Source organism: Equus asinus, chromosome 17, assembly GCF_041296235.1.
Source record: "Equus asinus isolate D_3611 breed Donkey chromosome 17, EquAss-T2T_v2, whole genome shotgun sequence".
NCBI classification, from domain to species: domain Eukaryota; kingdom Metazoa; phylum Chordata; class Mammalia; order Perissodactyla; family Equidae; genus Equus; species Equus asinus.
In genome coordinates, this window is record NC_091806.1 from 36,601,212 (window position 1) to 36,623,991 (window position 22,780).

The 22,780-nt window shown below is 38.3% G+C and overlaps 1 protein-coding gene and 1 pseudogene across 1 annotated transcript; both read right to left on the reverse strand.

The window, feature by feature from the left end:
* Positions 1 to 7,583: 7,583 nt before the first annotated feature.
* Positions 7,584 to 8,515, reverse strand: LOC139040858 (olfactory receptor 4D11-like; annotated as a pseudogene).
* Positions 8,516 to 15,009: 6,494 nt separating this feature from the next.
* Positions 15,010 to 15,945, reverse strand: LOC139040689 (olfactory receptor 4D10-like). Its single transcript, XM_070487441.1, has one exon. It carries the CDS (start codon positions 15,943 to 15,945, stop codon positions 15,010 to 15,012), a length of 936 nt encoding a protein of 311 aa, XP_070343542.1.
* Between the last annotated feature and the right edge of the window lie 6,835 nt (positions 15,946 to 22,780).

Sequence of the window (22,780 nt, forward strand, 5' to 3'; positions counted from 1 at the left end):
GGAACTACTACCTACATACCAAAATGGCTAAACTGAAAAAGATGAAAAATATCTTGTGATGGTGAAGACGTGGAACAACTGGAACCTCTCATAGCCTGCTGGTGGGTGTGCAAATCGGGAGAATCACTTTGCTGTCTGATTATATCTGCTAACGCCATTATCTATATCCATATCCATATCTATACCTATATCTATGTATATCTATCTAATCACCTATCTTAGAATGGATACATATATATAGTTCATTCAGTTGTACGTATTGATTTTTCTGAGGATACATCTCCGTCCTCAGAATAATCTATTTCACTCCTAGGAAGTATGTACATATGTGCATATGTCATCTCCACCAAGATGTATCCTAGAATATTCATAGAAGCACTGTTTGTAATTGCCTCAAACTGGAAATGACGCAAATGCCCATCAACAGTAGAAAAGATAAATAAATTGTTAAATTCATACAATACCATAGAGCCATGGGAATGATCAATGTATGGTACATGAAACAACACAAATGTCTCATAAGCACAATGTAGAGTCTAAGCCAGGCACAACAGAGTGTGCACCCACTTATTTTGTTCACATAAAGAACAAAAAGTATACCAAACTAAAGGAAATATGAGGGAGGATTTTGAACTACTGAGAATGTTCTGTTTCTTAATCTAGGTGCTTGTTACAAAAATTTATTGCTTGTGTGAAAATTCATTGAGCTGTACACTAATGTGCATTTTTCTGTATGTTTGTATATTATCCTTCAGCAGAAAGTTAAAAATAATGAACATGGTGATTATAACATTTTAATCTCATGTCTAAAGAATGACTTTCATCCAAGTGAGGTTTAATTGACGACCCACTTCATAATGGTTACTTTTATAGTTATATAGTTACAGCCTTTACCAGCTACAACTTGAGTTACCTTTTTATCTTTTTCTCACCCACAGACTTTAGGTCCTCCCGAATTCTTGTGTTAGGCAGGTTGCCCTTCTGTCCACATGTAGTGCCTTCTCAGATTCTGATTTTTGTTTCTCTATGTTTTCTTTACTTTGTTCTTTAAACCTCAGAAAAAAATCCTTAAAAGACCATGTTTCCCCAAGCAGCACTCTCATTTTTGCTGACCTGGAAGAATAAGATAAGAGCCTCCTTTCGGATTCCATGGTCATCAGTTCGGATTCATCTCAGTCTCCTCGTCTTTGGTGTTTATGTCAATGGCACAGAGTGATACGAACACATATTCAGAATAACGATTGTGGGAAATTTCAGGTCTCTAGCATCTCAGATGTAAGAATTCCCTACACTATACTTACCATGGCTAGAAGGTGGAGAAATCACCCCTAAAGCACTGTTCAGTTAATCTAGAGTGTGGAAACAGATTTTAATGAATGACAGCAGTCCACTCTAGAATCTTCCTTTTGGATATTGGACTGATAAGTCAATGGTTTTCAAATCTTCTGCTGAGGAAACCACTGCAACAAGCCTCATAGATTACGTTGTCACTTGTGCTCTCCTTTCCTCCTTTCTTTTCCTCCCCTGTTTCTCTTTCCTTCTTTGCTTCCTTCTTCTAGATATTTCTGTGACCGTATGAGGGTTCAGCAGAGCAACAGAATCAATAGGACATATATAGATATACAAGGTAAAATTATAATGAAGAGTTGGCTCACGTGATTATGGAAGCTGAGAAGTCCCAAGATCTGCTGTCTGCAAGTTGGAGACCCCGGAAGGCTGATGGTATAATTCAGTGCTAGTTTGATGACCTGAGAAGTAGGGAAGGCAATGTGTAAATCGCAGTCCGAGGGAAGGAGACAATGAGATGAGATGTCCCAGCTCACGCTGTGAGGCAGGGAAAATAGGGCACATTTCTCCTTCCTCCACCTTTTGTTCTACTCAGACCCTCAGTGAATTGGATGATGTGTATCTTAATTGAGAAGGCAATTAGTCTGCTTTACGGAGTCCATCTATTCAACTGCTAATCTCATCTGGAAACACTCTCAGAGACACACCCAGAAATAATGTTTAATCTGGGCGCCATGTCGCCTGTCAAGTTGACAGAAATTAACCATCATAATGACATTGAGATGGTCTTTTTGAGTGAAAGGCGACTCAAACATAGATCTTTTCATCAGGAGGTTTACAGTTAAGACAATAAGAGTGTTGCAGGTGGTGGAGTCGGCAGAAAGAAAAGGGAGGAGGTCCAAAATCATGAGGATGTATATGAAAATAGCCCCATTTGGGCATACGATGTTTGTAAACTCCATCCAGGAGGTGTGCTGAACAGTATCATATCCCACACTTGCATTTTGGATACACATGTGTGGATCCTCTGGAACAGTCAGGCAATTTGGATTTTACCACCTTCCTAGTTGGTGTGGCCTTGGGCAAATCACTCCATAATTGTACCAAACTCATGAGAAATACATGGGAGTTTCACAGGGAATGGCTTAGAGTCAATTCTCAGCCTGCACCGCTATAATTTATCTACCACACGAAAATAATGAGACCTACCTCATACACAAGGTGCTTCTAAGGAATAGATGAGATTGTATGTCTGTTTAGGAAACTGAAAGCAGCTGAGGAATCTGATTTTGCCAGTCTCATCAGCTCCAGGTGAGTGCTTCTTTCCTTATACATGCCAGGTTCATCTGTGGGGTTGTCTGGGACTGGTTCATCTTGCTATTGATTGTGTCATTCAAAGCCCTCTTCTCAACACTTGAGGTAAGTGACAAATACTCTCTCTCCTCTAGGGACTTTTTTCTTTTTCACTTATGAATTTGAGCTAAGACGCGTTCAAAAAATCAGAGTATTGTATCATACACCTCCTTAGAAACATAAATAAATTTGTGTATGCAGTTTAGATATAGTTATTTATATTACAATCCTTTATGGAAAGAAAATAGATTATAATCCTCATTTACAAATCCAATCATCTTGATATCAGGCCCCAGGGGGGTCCATGCTACTTTCAAGGTCTCAACATTATGTAAATGTTGGCAAAATAATGGAGGTCTGCTTTGCTGAAGTTTGTTTTTAGAAAACTTTTGTGGAGTGATTCTTGTACTGACTGCTTCATTTTATCTCTCCAAAACCTATAATATCCATGTGAAATTGATATTATTGTCTTGATTTTATAGATGAGAAACTGAGACACAGAAAGATTAAGTAACTTGCTCAAGGTCTCCCAGCTGGTAAAGCCAGGTCTCAATCCTAGATTTGTCTCATTCCAAAGACTTATGCTCTTAACTACTGCAACTATAGTTCTTCCCAGTGTTGATCAGCCCTTCCCAGAAAATGGTACAAAGAAAAAGGCTCAGAAAAATCTTTTTCAAAACAAGTTAGTCTGTGGGTGTAAGGAGCCTGCAGGTGGTGAGTGAGAGCTGTGACTGAGACTGCCATAGTATGAGATGATGTCAGAAGTGACTCTGAAAAAAAAAAGCAGAGTTTGAAGAAAGCAAATTTTATAGTCATTGTGGGTACCTCAACCAACTGCCTGGATCAGCTTCATAGTGCTTCAGTGGCAGGGGAAATGAGTTCTGAGTAGCATCTCCTCAAACATGAACTCTCAAAAGCAATGGATCTGGTCTGTTCCTATGGATGCTGTCTTTTTGTAAAGAGTGGGAAGGATACTTTGAAAGTATAGGATTATGCACATTGTAGTGAAACTCATGCATATAAGAGGAGGAAGGGGGCAAATGGATAGAGAAATATAATTTTATGTGTTGCAAGGTCAAAATAAGGATCACAGGATTTCTTAAAAATCACACCAAAGGGGACCATCCTTTGGAAAGAAGCTTATCAAGCATCTCGTAAGAACCTGCAAACTGAATGTTATCCCTATACTCCAGCTTCCCACTGAGGAAATGCTGCTCCTTTTTCTCTTTCCTAACATTGAAAAGCCTCTACTCTTGAATGAATCTCTAAAAATTTTAGGAACATTATTCATATTCAGTTGCACATGAGGACACAGATAAGCTAGCCATTCAAAGACCTTGCTTAAAGCCCCAAACTTCTACTTCCAGACAAGAAGCAAAGCTGGCTAGGAAGCATATAATGAATTTAGGAAGGCTTTTAGAGTGCTGTTTTTCAAGGCAATCACCCTCCTGAGAGCTGGGGATATGAACACCTTCTCAATTGCCTTCAAATAATTTTCAACCTCAACATCATGCCAAGTAGAATACATCCCATCCCCTTGAGTCAACTGACCTTCTAATATTTTTCAAGCCACACCTCCCAATTTCCTAGTCATGAAAAACTAACCTTTTTCTTTTCTTCATTAAGAGTTTTGGTTTCAAAAGGAACATTCCACACAATGGCAGCATTTTTGACAAATAAGCCCTAACAGCTTATCAGTTTTAGAAGTTCACACACACCAACACTAACTGACATCAGTCTTCAAGTGGGAAATTGATCCTCTTATAATGCTCCAACTGCATCTTATAAGATGTAGGTTCTGGGGAAATTCATTGTTTAATGGAAAGCCTAGCTCAAGGCTAGTGATTTTTTTTTATCTTCTTCCTTCATATGGGAAATGGCAACCTCAGGGAATCATATCATTCAACAATTCCACTTTGCCTTACCATGACTCAACTACGTCTATTAGTCTGTCAGCCACAAGCCTATTAAAGTAATCAATAAAGGGAATATAGTTGCATATGGATGTGGAAACTGAGTGACCAATTCAATGGAGTTCCTGTGGGAGTCATTAAAATGTCATCAAGCCCTCCTCCTCTCTCTCCCTCATCTCCATGTTCCATCTCACATGTACATGCAGAGGCACCAGTGCACTTTCAGTACACATATGTTTCTCTAGACAGTGCATCATCCCTCTTGGTTCAAGAAGAAAGCATTTTAAACTACACCAGGGGCTGTGCTGTCTTCCTTCTAACCAAAATTGCTTTGCTTTAATTGACTGAGATGTAAAGCTTAATTAAAAGAGTAGTAATGGAAAAATCAAATCTTTGTGGCTACTGTCAGGGCAGCTGTCAGAGATTGATTGATGTGGATTTATATGTCCAATTTCGTTGAATGCAATGTGTTCATTTATACCACACAATCATATTAATCTACATCTCTAAGACCCACAGCTCCCTTAGAATCTAGGAAGGTAGCCTAGTGACAGCTGTTGATATTCATCAGGTTAATTACTTCAGAATTATTTTATGTTATTGTGTTCACAGGTACCCAGAGATGTTGATCATTGAAATATTTGATTCAGGGAGCAATGTAAGAAAGGGTATTTTGAAAGCTATGTGTGTGTCCAGAGCAGCCAGTCGACTTTTGCATGGGTCTTAGCAGCAGAGCTTAAAAATAATAAAGGCTGATTTAGTTGGAAAAAATGCAGCCCACCTTTAGATTTTACACCATCCAGATCAATGATAGATGTTTTTGTAATCAGATGTAATTCTTTCCCCTTCCCCTGGATTATTGAATCAGATTGTGTTGTGTGTTTAAACGTGGCTTGAGGAAGTCTCAGGGACAGTGATATGGCAAGGGTTCTTTGGTTCTTGGTCTCTTGGGGTTATGCTTCTGAGATACAGTTAGTGATTCAGACCCCATAGATCTTTGGTGCCATCCAATTCTGACATAGTGATAAAAATCTGATTTGAGTAAGTCACGAGACATAGGAAGGAGAGAAAAGGACACGTTGGCATGAAATAGACTATAAAGTAGTTTGTGGTATGCATTTTTCATAGGCAATTTCATATAGGAAAGCTTAGAGACTCGCGACCAGTGCTGCCTGAGCAAAGGAAGCAGGACCTTGTGAACGGTGACTCGACAAATGTGAATTATTCTTAGAATTTTCATTTTAGGAGAAGCAGGTTAATATTGTAAAAATTTAGTATTGATAGACCAGGTGACAAGCAATTGCAATGAATTGAACCAGTTTGGCAATGAATGCTCATGGTGCCATTCCAGATCCAAAGTGGGACATAAGTAAATTTTGTCCTCAACGCTCAATATACTTTGGCTAACTCTACTTGGGCCCTTCTCTGTCCTGGGTGCTCTGACATCTTGTTCTGATCCCTTATCTCTACTCTAGAAGCCAAGGGTTTATATTTGACCCATTACCTTCTTTTAATATGAAACTCTCCTATGCTTTATCTCAACAGTTTCTGGATGACTCTTTAAGTTGTAACAATAATAAGCAAAGCTATTGTCATATTTTAATGACCAAAAGCTGGAAATTTTAAGATGAAAGATGCTTTGAATTCAACGTACATTCCCATGTTTTCTACCCCATCAGTTTTTTCCCAATAATGAGGAGTATGGGTCCTGTAGGAGAAGAGTGTAACAGGTCGATGGGGATTAGGGTTAGGGTTGGGTCAGAATGTGCGTAATGCACAGCCATTTGGATGATATTAATAATGACATTAGCCTTTCACTGAGCATATACTACCTGCCAGGCATTGTATGTTTCACATATACCATCTCATTTTAACCCTGACAACAACTCCATGACATGTAAATAAGTACCTTTTTATAGGTGACCTATGACTTCTGAAGACATAAAATAACCTGCTCAAGATTAGGCAACTGGGGGATGGCAGAGATAGGATTTGGACCCAAGGCTATATGACTCTGAGGTTAGAGCATTCAGCTATAATGGTTTACTTTTACCATGATTTCCCAGACAAAAACACTAGCCTATACTTCTTCACAAACACCAATAGATTGAAAAACAGACTGTTTAGGGTTTTATCTTCTTTAATCCTTCCTTTCTCTCTTGGGCAGTGAGAAGTGGGAAGAGTGTAAATTCTCAAAGGAGAAGCCAATCTGAGATTGGCCCTAGTAAGGCTGGACTAGAAGATCAGTTTTGGAATAATGAGAATGGCTTGCTCTTTGTGTAGGATCTCTGAGGTTCTGCCTTTGTCTAAACCTACCACAAGAATGTGAATCTGGTACATGTAGTTCTGCATGAGATAAATCCCTGTAGGCCATTATTGGAAATCTTTCAAGCCTTCTTCATTCCTGATAGGAATCCAGGAGGACAACCATTGTGCGCCTTTGAGGTTCTCAAGAGGTCACAAGCCCATGTAGAGTTCAACTAAGCAGAAAAAATGTCTTAATCTGTGATGGGCCATATGTCCCCATATATGTGTGCTTCAGATGCACTGATCATGAAATCTTTCTAGAACAGGATCACAGTTTGGCATAGACAGGTCCAGTAATGTAATAAATTACATCCACATAGTTTAAGAGCAATCAATCGGGTATCTGAAGACTTATCTCTGTAATTAAGTGGATGTGGGATCTTGAGCAAATCACTCTAACTCTAGGCTTCTGTTTACCTACCTCTTGAAAAGGAGATGGATTCAATCATTCTCTTCACTTGCCATATAGTTGTCCTGATTGACACATTGTTACTTTGATCTTCGAATGGAAATACATCAATGAGCTCAAACGTATAACACTAGTTCCTTCATGCTTACCAGAAGCTTGGGTTACCAGCAACCTATTAACTTTACTAGGAAAATAAATTGTTACCTAGTAAATGTATATTAGTTTATTGACAACATATTTGAGTATGTAAATAGAACTTGTGGGAAAAATAATGTATTTAGTCCTTGGTGATGAAGAGGTTGGAAACTCTTACTCTATTCCACCACAGAAGGCATGAGTCTTCTCTTCAGTCTCTTCATGGCTGACTTCATTTCTTGGTTCCTCAGAGTGTAGATCAAGGGGTTCATCAGAGGGGAGATGACAGTGAAGGTGACAGAGATGGCTTTATCTGTGGGGAGGGCAGTGAAGGGCCGGGCGTAGACATAGATGCAGGGCACAAAGTGCAGGGTCACCACCGTGATGTGTGCGGTGCAGGTGGAGATGGCTTTCCTCCTGCCCTCCCCTGCCTGAGACCTCAGCATCTTTAGGATGACTGTGTAGGACACAAGCAGGAAGATAAACCACAGGGTAGTCACTAAGCCATTGTTGGAAATCATCAGGAGCTCAAGTGCAAAGGTGTCTGTACAGGCGAGTTTGAGGATCTGGGGGACATCGCAGTAGAAAGTGTCAAGAACATTGGGTCCACAGAAAGGGAGGGGCAGCAACAGGGAAATTTGCATGATGGAGTGGACAAAGCCCCCCACCCAGGAAGCCAAAATGAGGGCAGTGCATCGTCCCCTACTCATGATGGTGACATAATGCAGGGGCTTGGAGATGGCTGCGTAGCGATCAAATGCCATCACAGAGAGAGAGAAAATATCCGCTCCACCAAGCAGGTGGAAGAAAAATATTTGCATCATGCAGGTAGTATAGGATATGGTCTTTATCTTTGACAGAAGGTCTGCATGGACCTTTGGAGCAGTGATGGAGGAGAAGCAGATGTCAAGGATGGCTAGATTGCGGAGCAGGAAGTACATGGGGGTGTGAAGGCGAGACTCACAGGTCACAGTGACCATGATGAGGAGGTTTCCCAGCAGAGTTGTCATGTACACAAAACACAAGAAAATAAATAAGACCAAACTCAGATCTTGTGACTAAGTCCTAGAAATATAAATTCTTTTACCCTGGTGCCATTTCCCAACTCCATTGAATCATATTTCTTCTTCTTCGTATTGCTTGGAAAAAATTAAAAGTGTTATTTCAGAAAGTGTTTACTTTCCCTTAATAGATTCATGTTTACAGAGTCAGGTATTAGGTCAGAAAACTAGTGAGGTGTTATCAGTACATGAAGAGCCTTTCCAAGGTTATTGCTAACATGTCCTACATGACATCTCATTACACAAGCATGCATTTAGTTATTGTCTTCTTCTGTAATTTATAAGTATTTCAGAAAATGCATAAAAATAGTGTTCTCAGAATATAAGTTCCAAGTATCCAAGATAAACAAGTGAATGTTAAATATTCAGAAATGGAGTATTTTGGCACAAGGGATACAAAAATGGATGCAGTTTGGTGTGTGGATAAGACAATGCCTATTAGGTACGACGGGGGTCCTTTGAGGATCCGCACGAGTATGGGTTTTTTTCCAGACTGGGTGCTCCGTTTAAATACTTTAAGAACTCCTATCTGCAACATGGTTGTCCTTCAACTGAATTTCACAGAAGCACTCCTCCTTTTTTTGAATCACAAGTTTAATGCTGTGAAAAATTAGAAAATTTTAAAGCTGTAAAATTCTTCTCTATTGTTCTTATCTTCCTTAAATGGATTTCTTTGTTTCTGTCTTTACTTTAAACTACTTTAGGTACCAAAAGCCCTGGAGTTGAATAACTCCTCAGCTATGAAATAAAAGTGGTAACGCAGAGCTTCTCTTATGTTCACTGGTCAAATTTATTTCCTAAATGCTATTTTTTTATTGTGCTGTCATTGACATAAAATAGAATCATATGTTTGAAGCGTACACCTTGATAAATTTTGACATAAGCGTATACCCACGAAATCATCACTGTGTTGAAGATAGTTAATATATTTATCAATGCAAAAATGTCTTTGTGGCCATTTATAATATGTCCCTTCTGCCCTTCCTTCTTCAGGTAACCATTGATCTGTGCTCTGTCGCTATGTATTAGTTTGTGTTTTCTAGAACTTTCTATAAATGGAATCCTACAATGTGTACTCTCTTTTTGTTTGGCTTCTTTCACTTACAAAATACATCCATGTTTTTGCATGCGCCAATATTTTTTTCCTTTTTATAGTATGCATGTGCCACATTTTGTTTTTCAGTTTGCCTGTTGATGAATCTTTGGATTGTTTCTAGTTTTTGGCTATTACACATAAAGCTTTTATGAATGTTCGTGTATAGGTCTTTGTGTGGACATATGTTCCCATTTCTCTTAGGTACGTACCTAAGAATGGGATGGTTGTAACTCTTAAAATTCAATAGGAAAACAAACCACCTAATTAAAAAACAGGGGGCAAATGCTTTGAACAGGCACTTCAACAAGAAGATATAGGGATGGCCGATAAGCACATGAAAACATGCTCAACATCATTCATCACTGGGGAAATGTAAATGAAAGCCATAGTGAGATAACAGTACACATCTACTAAAATGGCTAAAATAAAGAAGATGGATATATGAAGAGTTGACAAAAATGTAGAGGAATTGTAACTCTGGTGGGAATGTACAATGATGCAACCACTTTTGAAAACAGTTTATCAGTTTCCTAAAATGTTAAGTGTGTGCTTACAATCTAATCATTTTGCTTTTGAATTCCTTTCTTATTTTTTGTGAATCCTTGAAAGGGACTTAATTTCTTTCTTTACAGTTTATCTCTTTTTTATTACCATAATCAGAAAGAAAAGAAAGATGAAAGTCACTTCTTTCACTTTTGGGGTGGGTTTTCCAGTTCAAATGAAGAAATTTATTTTCACCTAGCTCACTTTCTGTTCAAGTTGTCTTTCTTCTGTATGTAATTTTGTTTAAAGTCTACTTAATATGGGAGACTAAACAAGCCACCAAGAGTAATCAGAGCATGCAGGCAGGTACCTGGCAGCCTCTGGCATCACACAGCCTGTTCAAATCCCAGCTGGGTACTTACTGGTTATGCTACAGGAGAAGTTACTTTACCCCTTTGGCCTCAGCTTCCGCATCAGTATTTGGAAACAATAGCATCTTCCTTGTGTGATTTTTGTGAGGATTAAATGAATTAATCTATGCAAAAGCATCAATACTTAGAGCATTGCCTAAGCAATAAGTGTGCTTATGTGTGTGTTACCTTAAAGTAAAACTCCAGGTTAGTAACTGTCACAGGCACACAGCTCCTTTAAATGTACTGACAATCTTTTAGAGGAGCTGTACATTTTCTAGAATATGTTTTCTAAAACAGCTTCAACAAAACATACTTTTTTGGGGGAAAATAGGGGGTATTTTTCTTTTACTGTCAATGAGAGTGGCCCAGAGGGTGGTTTCAGTGTATGGTAGCAAGGAAAGTGCTTGCTTGGTTTGGTTTCTTATCTGACATCATCTTAGCAGACCAGAGAAATCTGGTGCAGGTCTCTGCAGTGAGAGTTATCTGTGCTCAAGTCCTGGCTTTGTCACTGTGTCATTTGGGTGAGTGAGAGACCTCATGGAGTCTCCACTTCTTCATCTGTGGAATGGGGATTATGGTAATATCCACCTCACAGGGAAGTTATGGGGATTAGGTGAATTAACATATGCAGAGTCTCAGCACACATGGCTGCTTATCTGTTGTGATTTGTATTATGCTGGGTAACCTTAACCCAGGAGGCTTATCAGGAAATAGAGTGTGTTGAACTAATTAGTAGCTGAGCTATCAATTCTGACTAAAGTGGGGAAATGATCACCAGAAAACACCAACTCAATCTAGTTACTACAGATATTGAGGAGGTCCTACCTAGTTATGAAAACACTCCACAGGGACCTCCACGTAAACCATAGACAATGGTCTACACAGAAGGGTAGAAGGTACAGTACCTCATACTCCAAGTCAGGCCTGTTTGTCAGAAAGGAATAGGTCCATGTTCACAAACTACCTTTCGTAATTCAGACAACATCCTCCACCTTCTGCTCCATTTTTCTGCTATTTTTACTCCATTTCATTATTTAACAAATATTGATAAAAAATTGGCAGAGGTCTAGGTTATTTGAGAGAAATGAATATAATCCCAAACCAGTGGAGAAACAACTGAAATATAATAGTGATACGGGTGTGATGGGGACCGTCATAAGACAGATGAGCTGTGTGTGAGAAAAGGGTGATTTCTCACCAAGAGGCTCAGAGGAAGCTGCATGGAGGAGGTGACATTTCTGTTTGGGGCACATGGGAGTGGAGAGAATGGGAGACCTGGCTTTAGGGGACCACTTGAATATATAACAGTTGCTGATGAGTGGGAGGTTTGGCTGGAAAGAAAAGGATGCAAATATGTAGGCATGGAAAGAAAATCATTGTTGTAAAATTTTAGTTCTTGATAAATCTAAGGACAGGCATGTAGGTGTTCATTGTCCTATTCTTTCAACTTTTTTTGAAATATTTTATTTTCTTTCTAGTTTTAAATTTAGCATTTCAGTTTGAGGAGATCCATCTACATGAAATAAGCATGAGAAAAATCTCGTTTGTGCAATTCAAGGGATCCCAGGAAAAAAGAGTTTCCTCCTCCCTACTTCCAAACTGAACTCATTTCTATGACTCTCCTTTCACAATATCTTCTTTGATCATATTTCTTAGCTGCGCTGTCTGCCACTGATAGTTCACCCTGGAATGCAGCATCTTGGGTATATATTGCATTATTTTTAGTCAAAGTGTATTTATTAATCTTAACGATTCCATCTAGATTTCAGCTTTTCTCACTCCTCTTCTCATGCTTATTCATTGACGCTCAGAGACCATAGTCATTCACACTCATGTAGAGTTATGTTTCTTACCTAAAATTTCCAATCTCCTTCTCCAACATCTTAAACAATGTTCACACGAACCTTGGGAATCATTTGGCTTCAGAAAATTCTGTTAAATACCCCTCTGAAAGCCAGTGATTTCAGTGGCTTTCTTTATGTGGAGAAGGGCAGACTCAGGGAATAATATTTCCTTGGCTCTTCCACACTGATTCACAGTGTTCCATCATATGTACCAATTTGTCAATCTCAGAACTAGTGTGAGAATTATCAGAGGGCATATAATTGGATGTGGTTGTGGAAAAATTCTACTGATGGCGAGGTGGTTTCAGTGGGAGTAATCAAGATGTGACTCAGGCACATGTCCTTAGGAACACACTTTTTGTGTAGGATCTAAAAGTTTTTAGCAGTGACAAAGATTCTCCCCTTGACCAAACTCTACTCAGGCTCCCCTGAACTTCTCAACTAGGCCTCCACTTTGGGACCTCCATGCTTGTCTCTGCATTGTCAAATTTTAACAAGAATTCTGCTAATTCAGTTTAGCCAAAATCCCCCACCCTCCATGTTGATCACCATCAGTGTGTAATCAGGTTCCTCACCATCCACCATGCCCCAAGTGATATTTGATCACCCTGGCCTGCCTTCAGCAAGAATCCTGTTAGGTCACTTTACCCAGAATTCCACCTTACCTCTGATGTTTCCCCTAGTAGTTTTTCTGTTGGGACATAAATGCCTATTCTTAGGGATTCTGCACAACTTCCTTAGGCAGTTTCACCCATGTAGGGTAATTCCTCAAGTGTGACACACAAGTATTGGAAGGAGCCATTGGACCTGAAAGGATTATGTAGATGAGAGTGAAGGAGATCTCAATGGGCGGATGAAGAAAGTGTGTGATGGAGTTCTCACAGGACATACACATCACCAGGAAATCCACACTGGATCCATCAGCAACTCCTACTTGCTTGACTTTCAGAGTTCTTCACCATTCTCACCACCTCCACTGTTACTACCCTAAGTTGTGTCTTCATTATTTCTTTCCTGGGACTTTTGCAGTAGCTTCTTAATTGGTCTCCCTGTTTTTGTCCATGCCCCACCTCAGTCTATTCATAACAGTAAGCACTGCATTTCTGCTAAAACATTCATCACTATTCTGCTCTTCAAAATGCATCGCATCTTATTTAGGTGAAAGTCAAAATCCTCACAATGTCTAAAAGGTCCTAAGGACCTGATCCCGTGGCCTCATTATCTCTCTGACTACAATTATTACCTGTCTCCTCCTTGCTTCCTCTCATCTTCTTATGAAGGCCTGGGCACATCCCCACCTGAGGACCTTTGCATGTCTGATTTTTGAACTGACATTTGTACTGTGACATGAACATTTGTCTAATTTCAAAAATTTTAAGATCTAGGATCTACCTGCAGAAATGAAGGGCAAAAAAGAAAAACTCCCAAATGCTGTAAATAGCAGGACAAGAAAACAAATAAAAACCAAGTTCATGTATTGAATAATGTTTTTCCGTTCATGCCAACTTTTTGAATGTATATGCATAGTCTGAAGCAGCTTCATAGGTTTCTGTCATTTTTAGGGAGTCATGTTAACAGAGAATAATAACAAATCCATTGTTTTCTTACTCCTATTCTCCAATGATTTGAGAAACAGAAAGGAGTGAGAGGTGATATTCATTCACTGAGTTCTTTAACTCAACCATTTTTTGGTCAGTTTTCTACGTTCTACTTGCTGTGCCAGGTGCTGGGGATGCAATAAATAAATCATAGCCCTACTGGGGGAATAGGAGGAAGGAGGACAGGGAATTGGAAACAAGGTCCTGAGTGTGGTGCTTGAGCTGAGCCCCGGTCGCTGAGGCAATGTCATGGAAGTGTGGTCAGTAGGTGTGGGGTTCAGAGGAAGGTCAGGGTAAGGACCTACATGACGTCATAGAACCCATAGTTACTGGGGTCCACATTCTAACTCAAGCTGTGCTGGCTTCAAAGCACTTGCACTCAACCACTGGAGTGTGGGCTTCAGACGGAAAAATCTTCAGGTAGTAGTTATTTAATTTACTCATATCAGAAAGTCAGAGGAGGAACTTAATTTGAGTGTGCTTACTTCATTAAAATGTGATTACTTCATGAAAGACCTTAGCAATCCAATGCCCAAGCTGCATTATGTTTCTCAGCTCCCTTCCTGGTAACAAGAATATAGTGGGAATGTCTGAGTATATATATATATGTTTGCTTTTTCTTATTGTTAATTTTATTTAGACAATTGGAGATTTCCATGTTGTTGTAAGTAATAACCAAGAGAGGTCCCACCTTAATCCATTTTCCCCCAATGATCATTTCACAATCTATATGTATATCAAAACATCAAGTTGTACATCTGAAATAAACAACATTTGTATTTTTCAATTATATGCAATAGAGCTGAACGAAACCCCCACAACAATTCCAATGTGATAAAATTTCTGAGTGCATACATATTCTCTTTTCTTTATTTCTTCCAAGGCTTTATTGCATAAGCATTATGCAACTCTTCAGCTAACAGTTTGATTTCTCTGCTTCCTTTTGCAACATGAAACGTATCTTTTTACATTATTATTGCATGCCAAACAGAATCTTTGAAAGTCATGTGCATCTTAGTAGAAATATCAAAATTATTTAAAAATCCTTTAGTCAATGCTGTTTATTTGATGGACATTTTCAAAGGTGGTGAGAAGGAGTGAGCGACCAGTCTATATCCTCTCAGAAGGTACACATCTTCTTCTCAGTTTCCTGATGGCTGACTTCATCTCCTGGTTCCTCAGAGTGTAGATCAAGGGGTTCAGCAGAGGGGAGATGACAGTGAAGGTGACGGAGATGGCCTTATCTGTGGGGAGGGCATTGAAGGGCCGGGCATAGACATAGATACAGGGCACAAAGTGCAGGGTCACCACAGTGATGTGTGAGGTGCAGGTGGAGATGGCCTTCCTCCTGCCCTCCCCTGCCTGAGACCTCAGCGTCATTAGGATGACTGTGTAGGACACAAGCAGGAAGATAAACCACAGTGTGGAGAGCAGCCCACTGTTGGAAATCATCAGCAGCTCAAGCACAAAAATGTCAGTATGGGCGAGTTTGAGGATCTGGGGGACATCACAGTAGAAAGTGTCAAGAACATTGGGTCCACAGAAGGGGAGGGGCAGCAACAGGGAAATCTGCACGATGGAGTGGACAAAGCCCCCCAGCCAGCAGGCTACAATGAGGGCAGTGCATCGCCCTCTGCTCATGATGGTCACGTAGTGCAGGGGCTTGGAGATGGCCACATAGCGATCAAATGCCATCACCGACAAAGAACATACATCCACCCCTCCAACAAGGTGGAAGAAAAACATCTGAGTGAAGCACCCATTGAAGGAGATGGTCTTTCTCTGTGACAGAAGGTCCACCAGAACCTTGGGAGCTGTGATGGAGGAAAAGCAGATGTCGGCAATAGACAAATTACGGAGCAAAAAATACATGGGGGTGTGAAGGCAAGATTCACAGGTCACCGTGACCATGATGAGGAGATTTCCCAGCAGAGTTGTCACATACACCCAAAGTAGGAAAAGAAATAAGACCCAGTTCAGTTCTTGATTCTGGGTTAGGTCAAGGAAAATAAATTCTTTGACCCTGGTGCAGTTTTTCAGCTCCATTGAATCACCTTCTTTCTCTCACTTTGTTTTCAAGCTACTCCATATGAAAATGTTTGGCTATTTAATTTGTTTTCATTCTAAGCACTAAGAACCCAATTCAGATTGTTCCTCCTGTGGTTCCAGTGTTTACAATTTGTTGACTTGTCCCAATTTTTGAGATTGCCTTCAGTTTCACGATCAAACCAAATTATCACATGCAAAGTTATTCAATAATTCTTTCCCTATAAATCTACTTTTGAAAATAATATCATTTATGTTCAGTAGTTAAAATTCCATAGCATATTTTATTTTATTAATTTATTATAGTTTTTAAATTTTATCATTATTTTTTATTCCACACAAATTTATTGAATGTCTGGAATTGTGTGAAGCACTATATACAAAGATAAGGAAGACATGGCTCCAGCCATTGAGGACTTATTGTTCACAAAGTCAATATTCATATTAGCAAATATTCTGGTGACTTCAAGAGGTCTTGCTTTTTTGAATAAAAGGATGTCATTCAGTTTCTTATTGCAATGTTTCTCTGGCATGAGTCATTTTACTTGCTGTTGGCTGTTTTACATTGAATTTCTTAAAATTGCAGATTGTTCCACGTAGGTAGCTCATTATTGTGATTTCTTTATACTAATCAGATTGTTTGATTAACAATTATTTTAAGATGATTAAAATTTATGACTGGGAAACACATTGAAACAATATGTAAATCCTAATCTCAAAGAATATCTTTACTTTCTTTTATTGAGATAAAAACACTTAAACATGAGACCTACCTTCTTAACAAGATTTTAAGTGCATGAAACTGTATAGCTGCAATATTGTACAGCAATTCTCTACAGCTTATTCACCTTGGATAATATGATGTGATCCTTGCTTGAGTGTCAGGGAGAGAATAAAGATAGTGACCTACTTTCTAGAGGTGGTTCATACTATATCAACCACACTCTCCTCTGTGTCTTTCCATTTGTGGATCTAAGCTAAGAGAGTGGAGGGATCCCACAGCAGTGAGAGATGATGGTATCATTAGAATAATGCCTTTGTTTTTTGGTGAGGATGATTGACCCTGAGCTAACATCTGTTGCCAAGTGGAGCACACGAACTTAACCACTGTGCAACAAGGCTGGTCTCAATAACGCCTACTTTTAATAAGCTGTTATCGATCATTCTCAGGACATTTTACAATTATTATTTGTTCCACTTTGTTCTTAGAAAGTGAACGCTTCTTGCAATTTTAAATGTATTTGGATAAGTTGGACCACATTCTCAAAGTGTTTGCAGGCTAACACATGTGGATGATTTGTATAAATTGATGGACATATTGCAAGATAAACTGTGAAACGTGTCACGAGAGAAGTAGAGGTAGATTTGGGTGGGATAGGAGATATCACGATTTCCAGCAGTAAAAACGGGTACTATTTTTTTTGAGGATTTAGTATGAGTGAAGACTCAAGAAAAGTTGACTTATTCAATTTCCCCACCATACTTTAGTAAGTATTAATGTTATAGTTGTGTTCTTATGGCATATATAATGAATCTATATTTTGTTGAAAGGAAGGAAGTGATGGAAGTAGGAAGGAATAAACTATTTTTACTCCCTTCAATCTTATATGTATAGGATCTAATTTTGTATAACAGGAATATTTGATAGAGTCTGTCTGAAGATAAGAATTTGGCTGAAAGGGGCTTTGGAAACCCAATTTACATTGACTTTGTTCTGAGGTGGACTCACCAACAGCAGCTCAAAGGATCACAGCAAATGAATGATGCCTTCTCTCACACTGCATGGACCACATTTCTGAATCCCTCCTCACGCATCACCCCTCTTCCAATAGTTAACACCCACCTTTGTTGTTCCTGTCACTGAGAAGATCATTTTGGCTTTGAAGAATTTAATATACCTGGAAAATATCAAAGTCAAACTATTTGTACATAATCAATCATGACAACTCAATTTCACTATCCATAACCTTTATATTAGCTAAAAGCTTAATGTCTTTACCTCACACCTTTGACCAAAACTCCAACTACAAATAGTAAGTTATTAGATACAGAGCAGAACAGAACACTGGTGACTTTAATTCTTGAAAGTGTTGTTTGTGAAAGCAGAGCCTCTTGGAAGACTAAATATCTTAGTGTCTTTACTCCCCTTTCAGGAGAGAAAGGGCAGATTCAAAGAAATCACAGTTTCAAGAATTTCCACTGTATCCCTGTCTTATGTACAAATCCCTCAGTTTGAGGCTTAATATAAGACTTACAAAGGGAGTGTTATTGGACGAGAAAGTGGAAGTTGGTGCCTGATTCTGCTGTTGGTGATGAGGTTTCAGTGGGAGTTATTAAGAAGCTACTGAAACATGTTCATGTGTAAACACACATACACACACACAGATGGACACATTTTGGTTGGTGTCCAAATTATTTAGAGGCAGTAGAGGAAATCTATCTGTTTATCCATCGCTCAATTATAACTATTTTAAAATGTGCCAAATACTGTGCCCAAGAGATTACAAGGGTCCAATTTTCATTGCTTGTAAAGCTCAGAGGACACTATATAGAAATGAGTTTCAATTTGACTGTCAAAAACCTAGAAGAGAACTGGACCTAAAATTCTTTGCTCCTAGTCTAGTTTCTAATTATACGCAGAATTGTTATAGTCTCATGATGTTGCTACAAGTCTCCACATGTAGAGAAACATGACTTAGATGATATTTCAGGAATGTAATTTTTCCTGTTTTCCAATGCTCTATTCATATGGAATCTCTCAATGTGGATTACTGCTAGATAAGTTATTATAACTGTCTACAATATTACAATAGTTACTCATTATTAACTCAGATTATTGAATGGTTCTGTCTTATGTAGAATGCGCTTCCACTGTTTCCAGAATGCTGACCGGTTTGGGTTTACTTGATTTTCCATTTTGTTTTAGTACATTAAACTAGTCTACACAGATTAAAAACCACATGAGACAGGTTGTATGTTTGAGATGGGTAATTCTTTTTTCCCTCCTCTTTACTTAGATATTATTGACGTGTATCATTGTGGGTGTTTAAGATATACAATGGTTGATTTGATACATTTATATGTTGCAAAACGATTATCATCATAGTGTTAGCTTATTCCTCATCACCTCACATAATTACTACTTTTTTGTGTATGGTGAGATCATTTAAGATATACTCTCAGCAACTTTCAAGTATTATTAACGATCATCACCATCTGTACATTAGAGCTCCGAACGTATTCATCTTATACTTGGGAGTTTGTACACTTTCACCAACATCTCTTCATTTCACCCACCCCCCAGTACCTGGTAACCACCATTCTACTCTCTGTTTCTGTGAGTTTAGAGTTTTAGTCTACACAGATTTATGAAATAATACAGTATTTGTCTTTCTCTATCTGACTTTCTTCACTTAGCATAACGCCCTCGACATCCACCTAGTTGTCACAAATGGCAGGATTTTCTTCTTTTTCATGACTGATAATATCCCATGGTATGTATACACCACGTCTTTATCCATTTATCCATCGATGGATGCTTAGACTGTTTCCATATCTTGGATATTGTGAATAATGTTGCAATGAACATCAGAGTGCCAATACCTCTTTAAGATCCTGATTTCATTTCCTTTGGATAAATAGCCAGAGATGGGATTGCTGGCTCATGTGATAGTTTTAATTTTAATGTTTTGAGGAAACTCTATAGTGTTTTCCATAGTGGCTGTACCAATTCACTTTCCCACCAACAGGGCACAAGGTTTTTCCTTTTCTCCACATCTTCACCAACACTTGTTATTCTTGTCTTTTTGATGATAGCCCTTCTTACAGGTGTTAAGTGATATCTTACAGTGGTTTTGATTTGCATTTCTCTGCTGGTTAGTGATGTTGAGCACCTTTTCATATAACTGTTGGCCATTTATATGTCTTGTTTGGAACAATATCTATTCAGGTCCTGTGCCCATTTTTATATCAAATGGTTTGTGCTTTTGCTATTGAGTTCTTCACATATTTTTGATATTAACCTCTCATCCCATATGTGATTTGCAAATATTTTCTCCTATTCTGTAGGTTGTCTTTTCATTTGTTGATTACTTTTGCTGTACAGAAGCTTTTTAGTTTGAGGTAGTCCCATTTATTAATTTTTACTTTTGTTGCTTGTGCTTTTGGTGTAATATCCGAAAAATTATGGCCAAGGCCAATGTCAAGGAAACTTTCCACTATTTTTTCTTCTAGGAGTCTTATAATTTCAGGTTTTATACTTAAATCTTTAATCCATTCCAAGTTAATTTTTGTGAGTGGTGTAAGATAGGAGTTTGATTTCTTTATTATGCATGTTGTTATCCAGTTTTACCTAACATTTACTGAAGACAGTATCCTTTCCCCATTGTATATTCTTGGCTTCTTTGTTGATACTTAATTGACTGTGTATGCATGGGTATATTTCTGAGCTCTTGATTCTGTTCCATTGGTCTGTACGTCTGTTTTTATGCCAGTACTATACTGTTTTGATTATTATATCTTTGTAGCATGTAGTGTGAAATCATAAGTGTGATGCCTCCAGCTTTGTTCTTCTTTCACAGGATTGCTTTGGCTATTAGTTGTCTTGTGATACTACACAAATTTTAGGATTCTTTTTCCCTTTCTGTGAAAAATGCTATTGGAATTTTGATATGGATTGCATTGAACCTGTAGATCTCTTTGGGTATCACAGACATTTTAAAATAATTCTTCTAACCCATGAGCATGGAATATATTTCCATTTGTTTGTTTCTTCTTCAGTTTCTTTCATCAATGTCTTATGGTTTTCAGTGAACAGATCTTTCACTTTGTTACTTATGTTGGTTGTGTTTCTTACCCTTTGATGCAATTGTAAATGCAATTGTTTTCTTTTTTTTTAATTGTTTTTAAACATGGTATTTCTATATATTTTATTTACATTTTATTTTTAATTTTTTTTATTGTGGTAACATTGGTTTATAACTATATACATTTCAGGTGTACATCATTATATATTTTGATTTCTGTGTAGATTACAACATGTTCACCGTCCAATGACTAATTACAATTCATCACCACATGCATGTGCCTAAGTGTCCTTTTCACCCCCCTCCCTCCCCGCCTTCCTCTCTGCTAACCACCAATCCAATCTCTCTTTCTATGTGTTTGTTTTTCATTGTTTTTATCTTCTACATATGAGTGAGATCATACAGTATCTGACTTTCTCCCTCTGACTTATTTCACTTAGCATAATACCCTCAAGATCCATCCATGTTGTCAAAGATGGCTGGATTGAATTGTTTCTTATGGCTGAGTAGTATTCCATTGTGTATATATACCACATCCTCTTTAGCCGTTCATCCTTTTTGGGGCACCTAGATTGCTTCCAAGTCTTGGCTATTGTAAATAGTGCTGCAATGAATATAGGGGTGCATGAATATCTACACATTCGTGTTTTCATATTCTTTGGATAAATACCCAGCAGTAGAGTGGCTGGATCATATGGTAGATCTATTTTTATTTTTTGAGGAATCTCTGTACTGTTTTCCATAGTGGCTGCACCAGTTTGCGCTCCCACTAGCCATGTATGAGAGTTCCCTTCTCTCCACATCCTCTCCAACACTTATTGTTTCCTGTCTTGTTAATTATAGCCATTCTGATGGGAGTGAGGTGATATCTCATGCTCGTTTTGATTTGCGTTTCCCTGGTAGTTAATGACATTGAACATCTTTTCATGTTCCTGTTCGCCATCTGTATATCTTCTTTGGAGAAATCTCTGTTCAGATCTTTTGCCCGTGTTTTAATTGTGTTGTTAAATTTTTGGTGTTGAGATGTATGAGTTCTTTATATGTTTTGGATATTAACCCCTTAATAGATACAGGGTATGCAAATATCTTCTCCCAGTTGTTAGGCTATCTTTTCGTTTTGTTGATGGTTTCCTTTGCTGTGCAGAATCTTTTCAATTTGACATAGTCCCAATTGTTTATTTTTTCTATTGTTTCCTTTGCCTGTTCAGACATAGTACTTGAAAATATGCTGCTAAGACTGATGTCTAAGAGTGTACTGCCTAGGTTTTCTTCTGGAAGTTTAATAGTCTCAGGTCTTTAATCCATTTTGAGTCCACTTTTATGAATGGTGTAAGATAGTGGTCTACTTTCATTCTTTTGTATGTGTATTTAATTATGACATATTTTCTGAGCACCTCCATGTTCTAGACCCTGTGGTTCTAGAGATCCTAAAAGCAAAGAATTCCATTTTCCCTCTTGTCTCATTCCCAATGTCATTTCTGAAACCTTGTCTCACTATAGGTCTATGGATAGTCTCACTTGGATATATGGCACACCTCCCACTTAAAATGTCTAAAATAGATGTGAGCATTGTTATCAAGAATTAAATACTTTCCGTTTGTAGCTGGCACTATCATTCTCCTTGTCACAAGGGCTCAGTTTATCTGAATTATCTATGACACTCTCCCTTACCTCCTCTTCCTTTCTTGTTGGTCTTTTGTAACCCTTCTTGAACAAATAACTTTTAGGTTTCTTTCATGATTTCCAATGATTTTTCATAGTTTATTTATTTATTTACTTATTTTCAGATGTACATCATAATATATTTCAAATTCTGTATAGATTACATCATGTTCACCACCCTAAAACTAATTATAGTCCATCCCCTCACATGTGAGTCTAGTCACCTCTTTTGCCCTCCCCCTCCCCCCTTCCCCTATGGTAACCACCAATCCAGTCTCCAATGCTATGTGTTTGTTTGTCATTGTTTTTATCTTCTACTTATGACTGAGATCATATGGAATTTGACTTTCTCCCTCTGACTTATTTCA

Bases quoted from the DNA above. Each gene is read 5' to 3' on its own strand.
- LOC139040689 (XM_070487441.1), bottom strand. From the start codon at position 15,945: ATGGAGCTGAAAAACTGCACCAGGGTCAAAGAATTTATTTTCCTTGAC.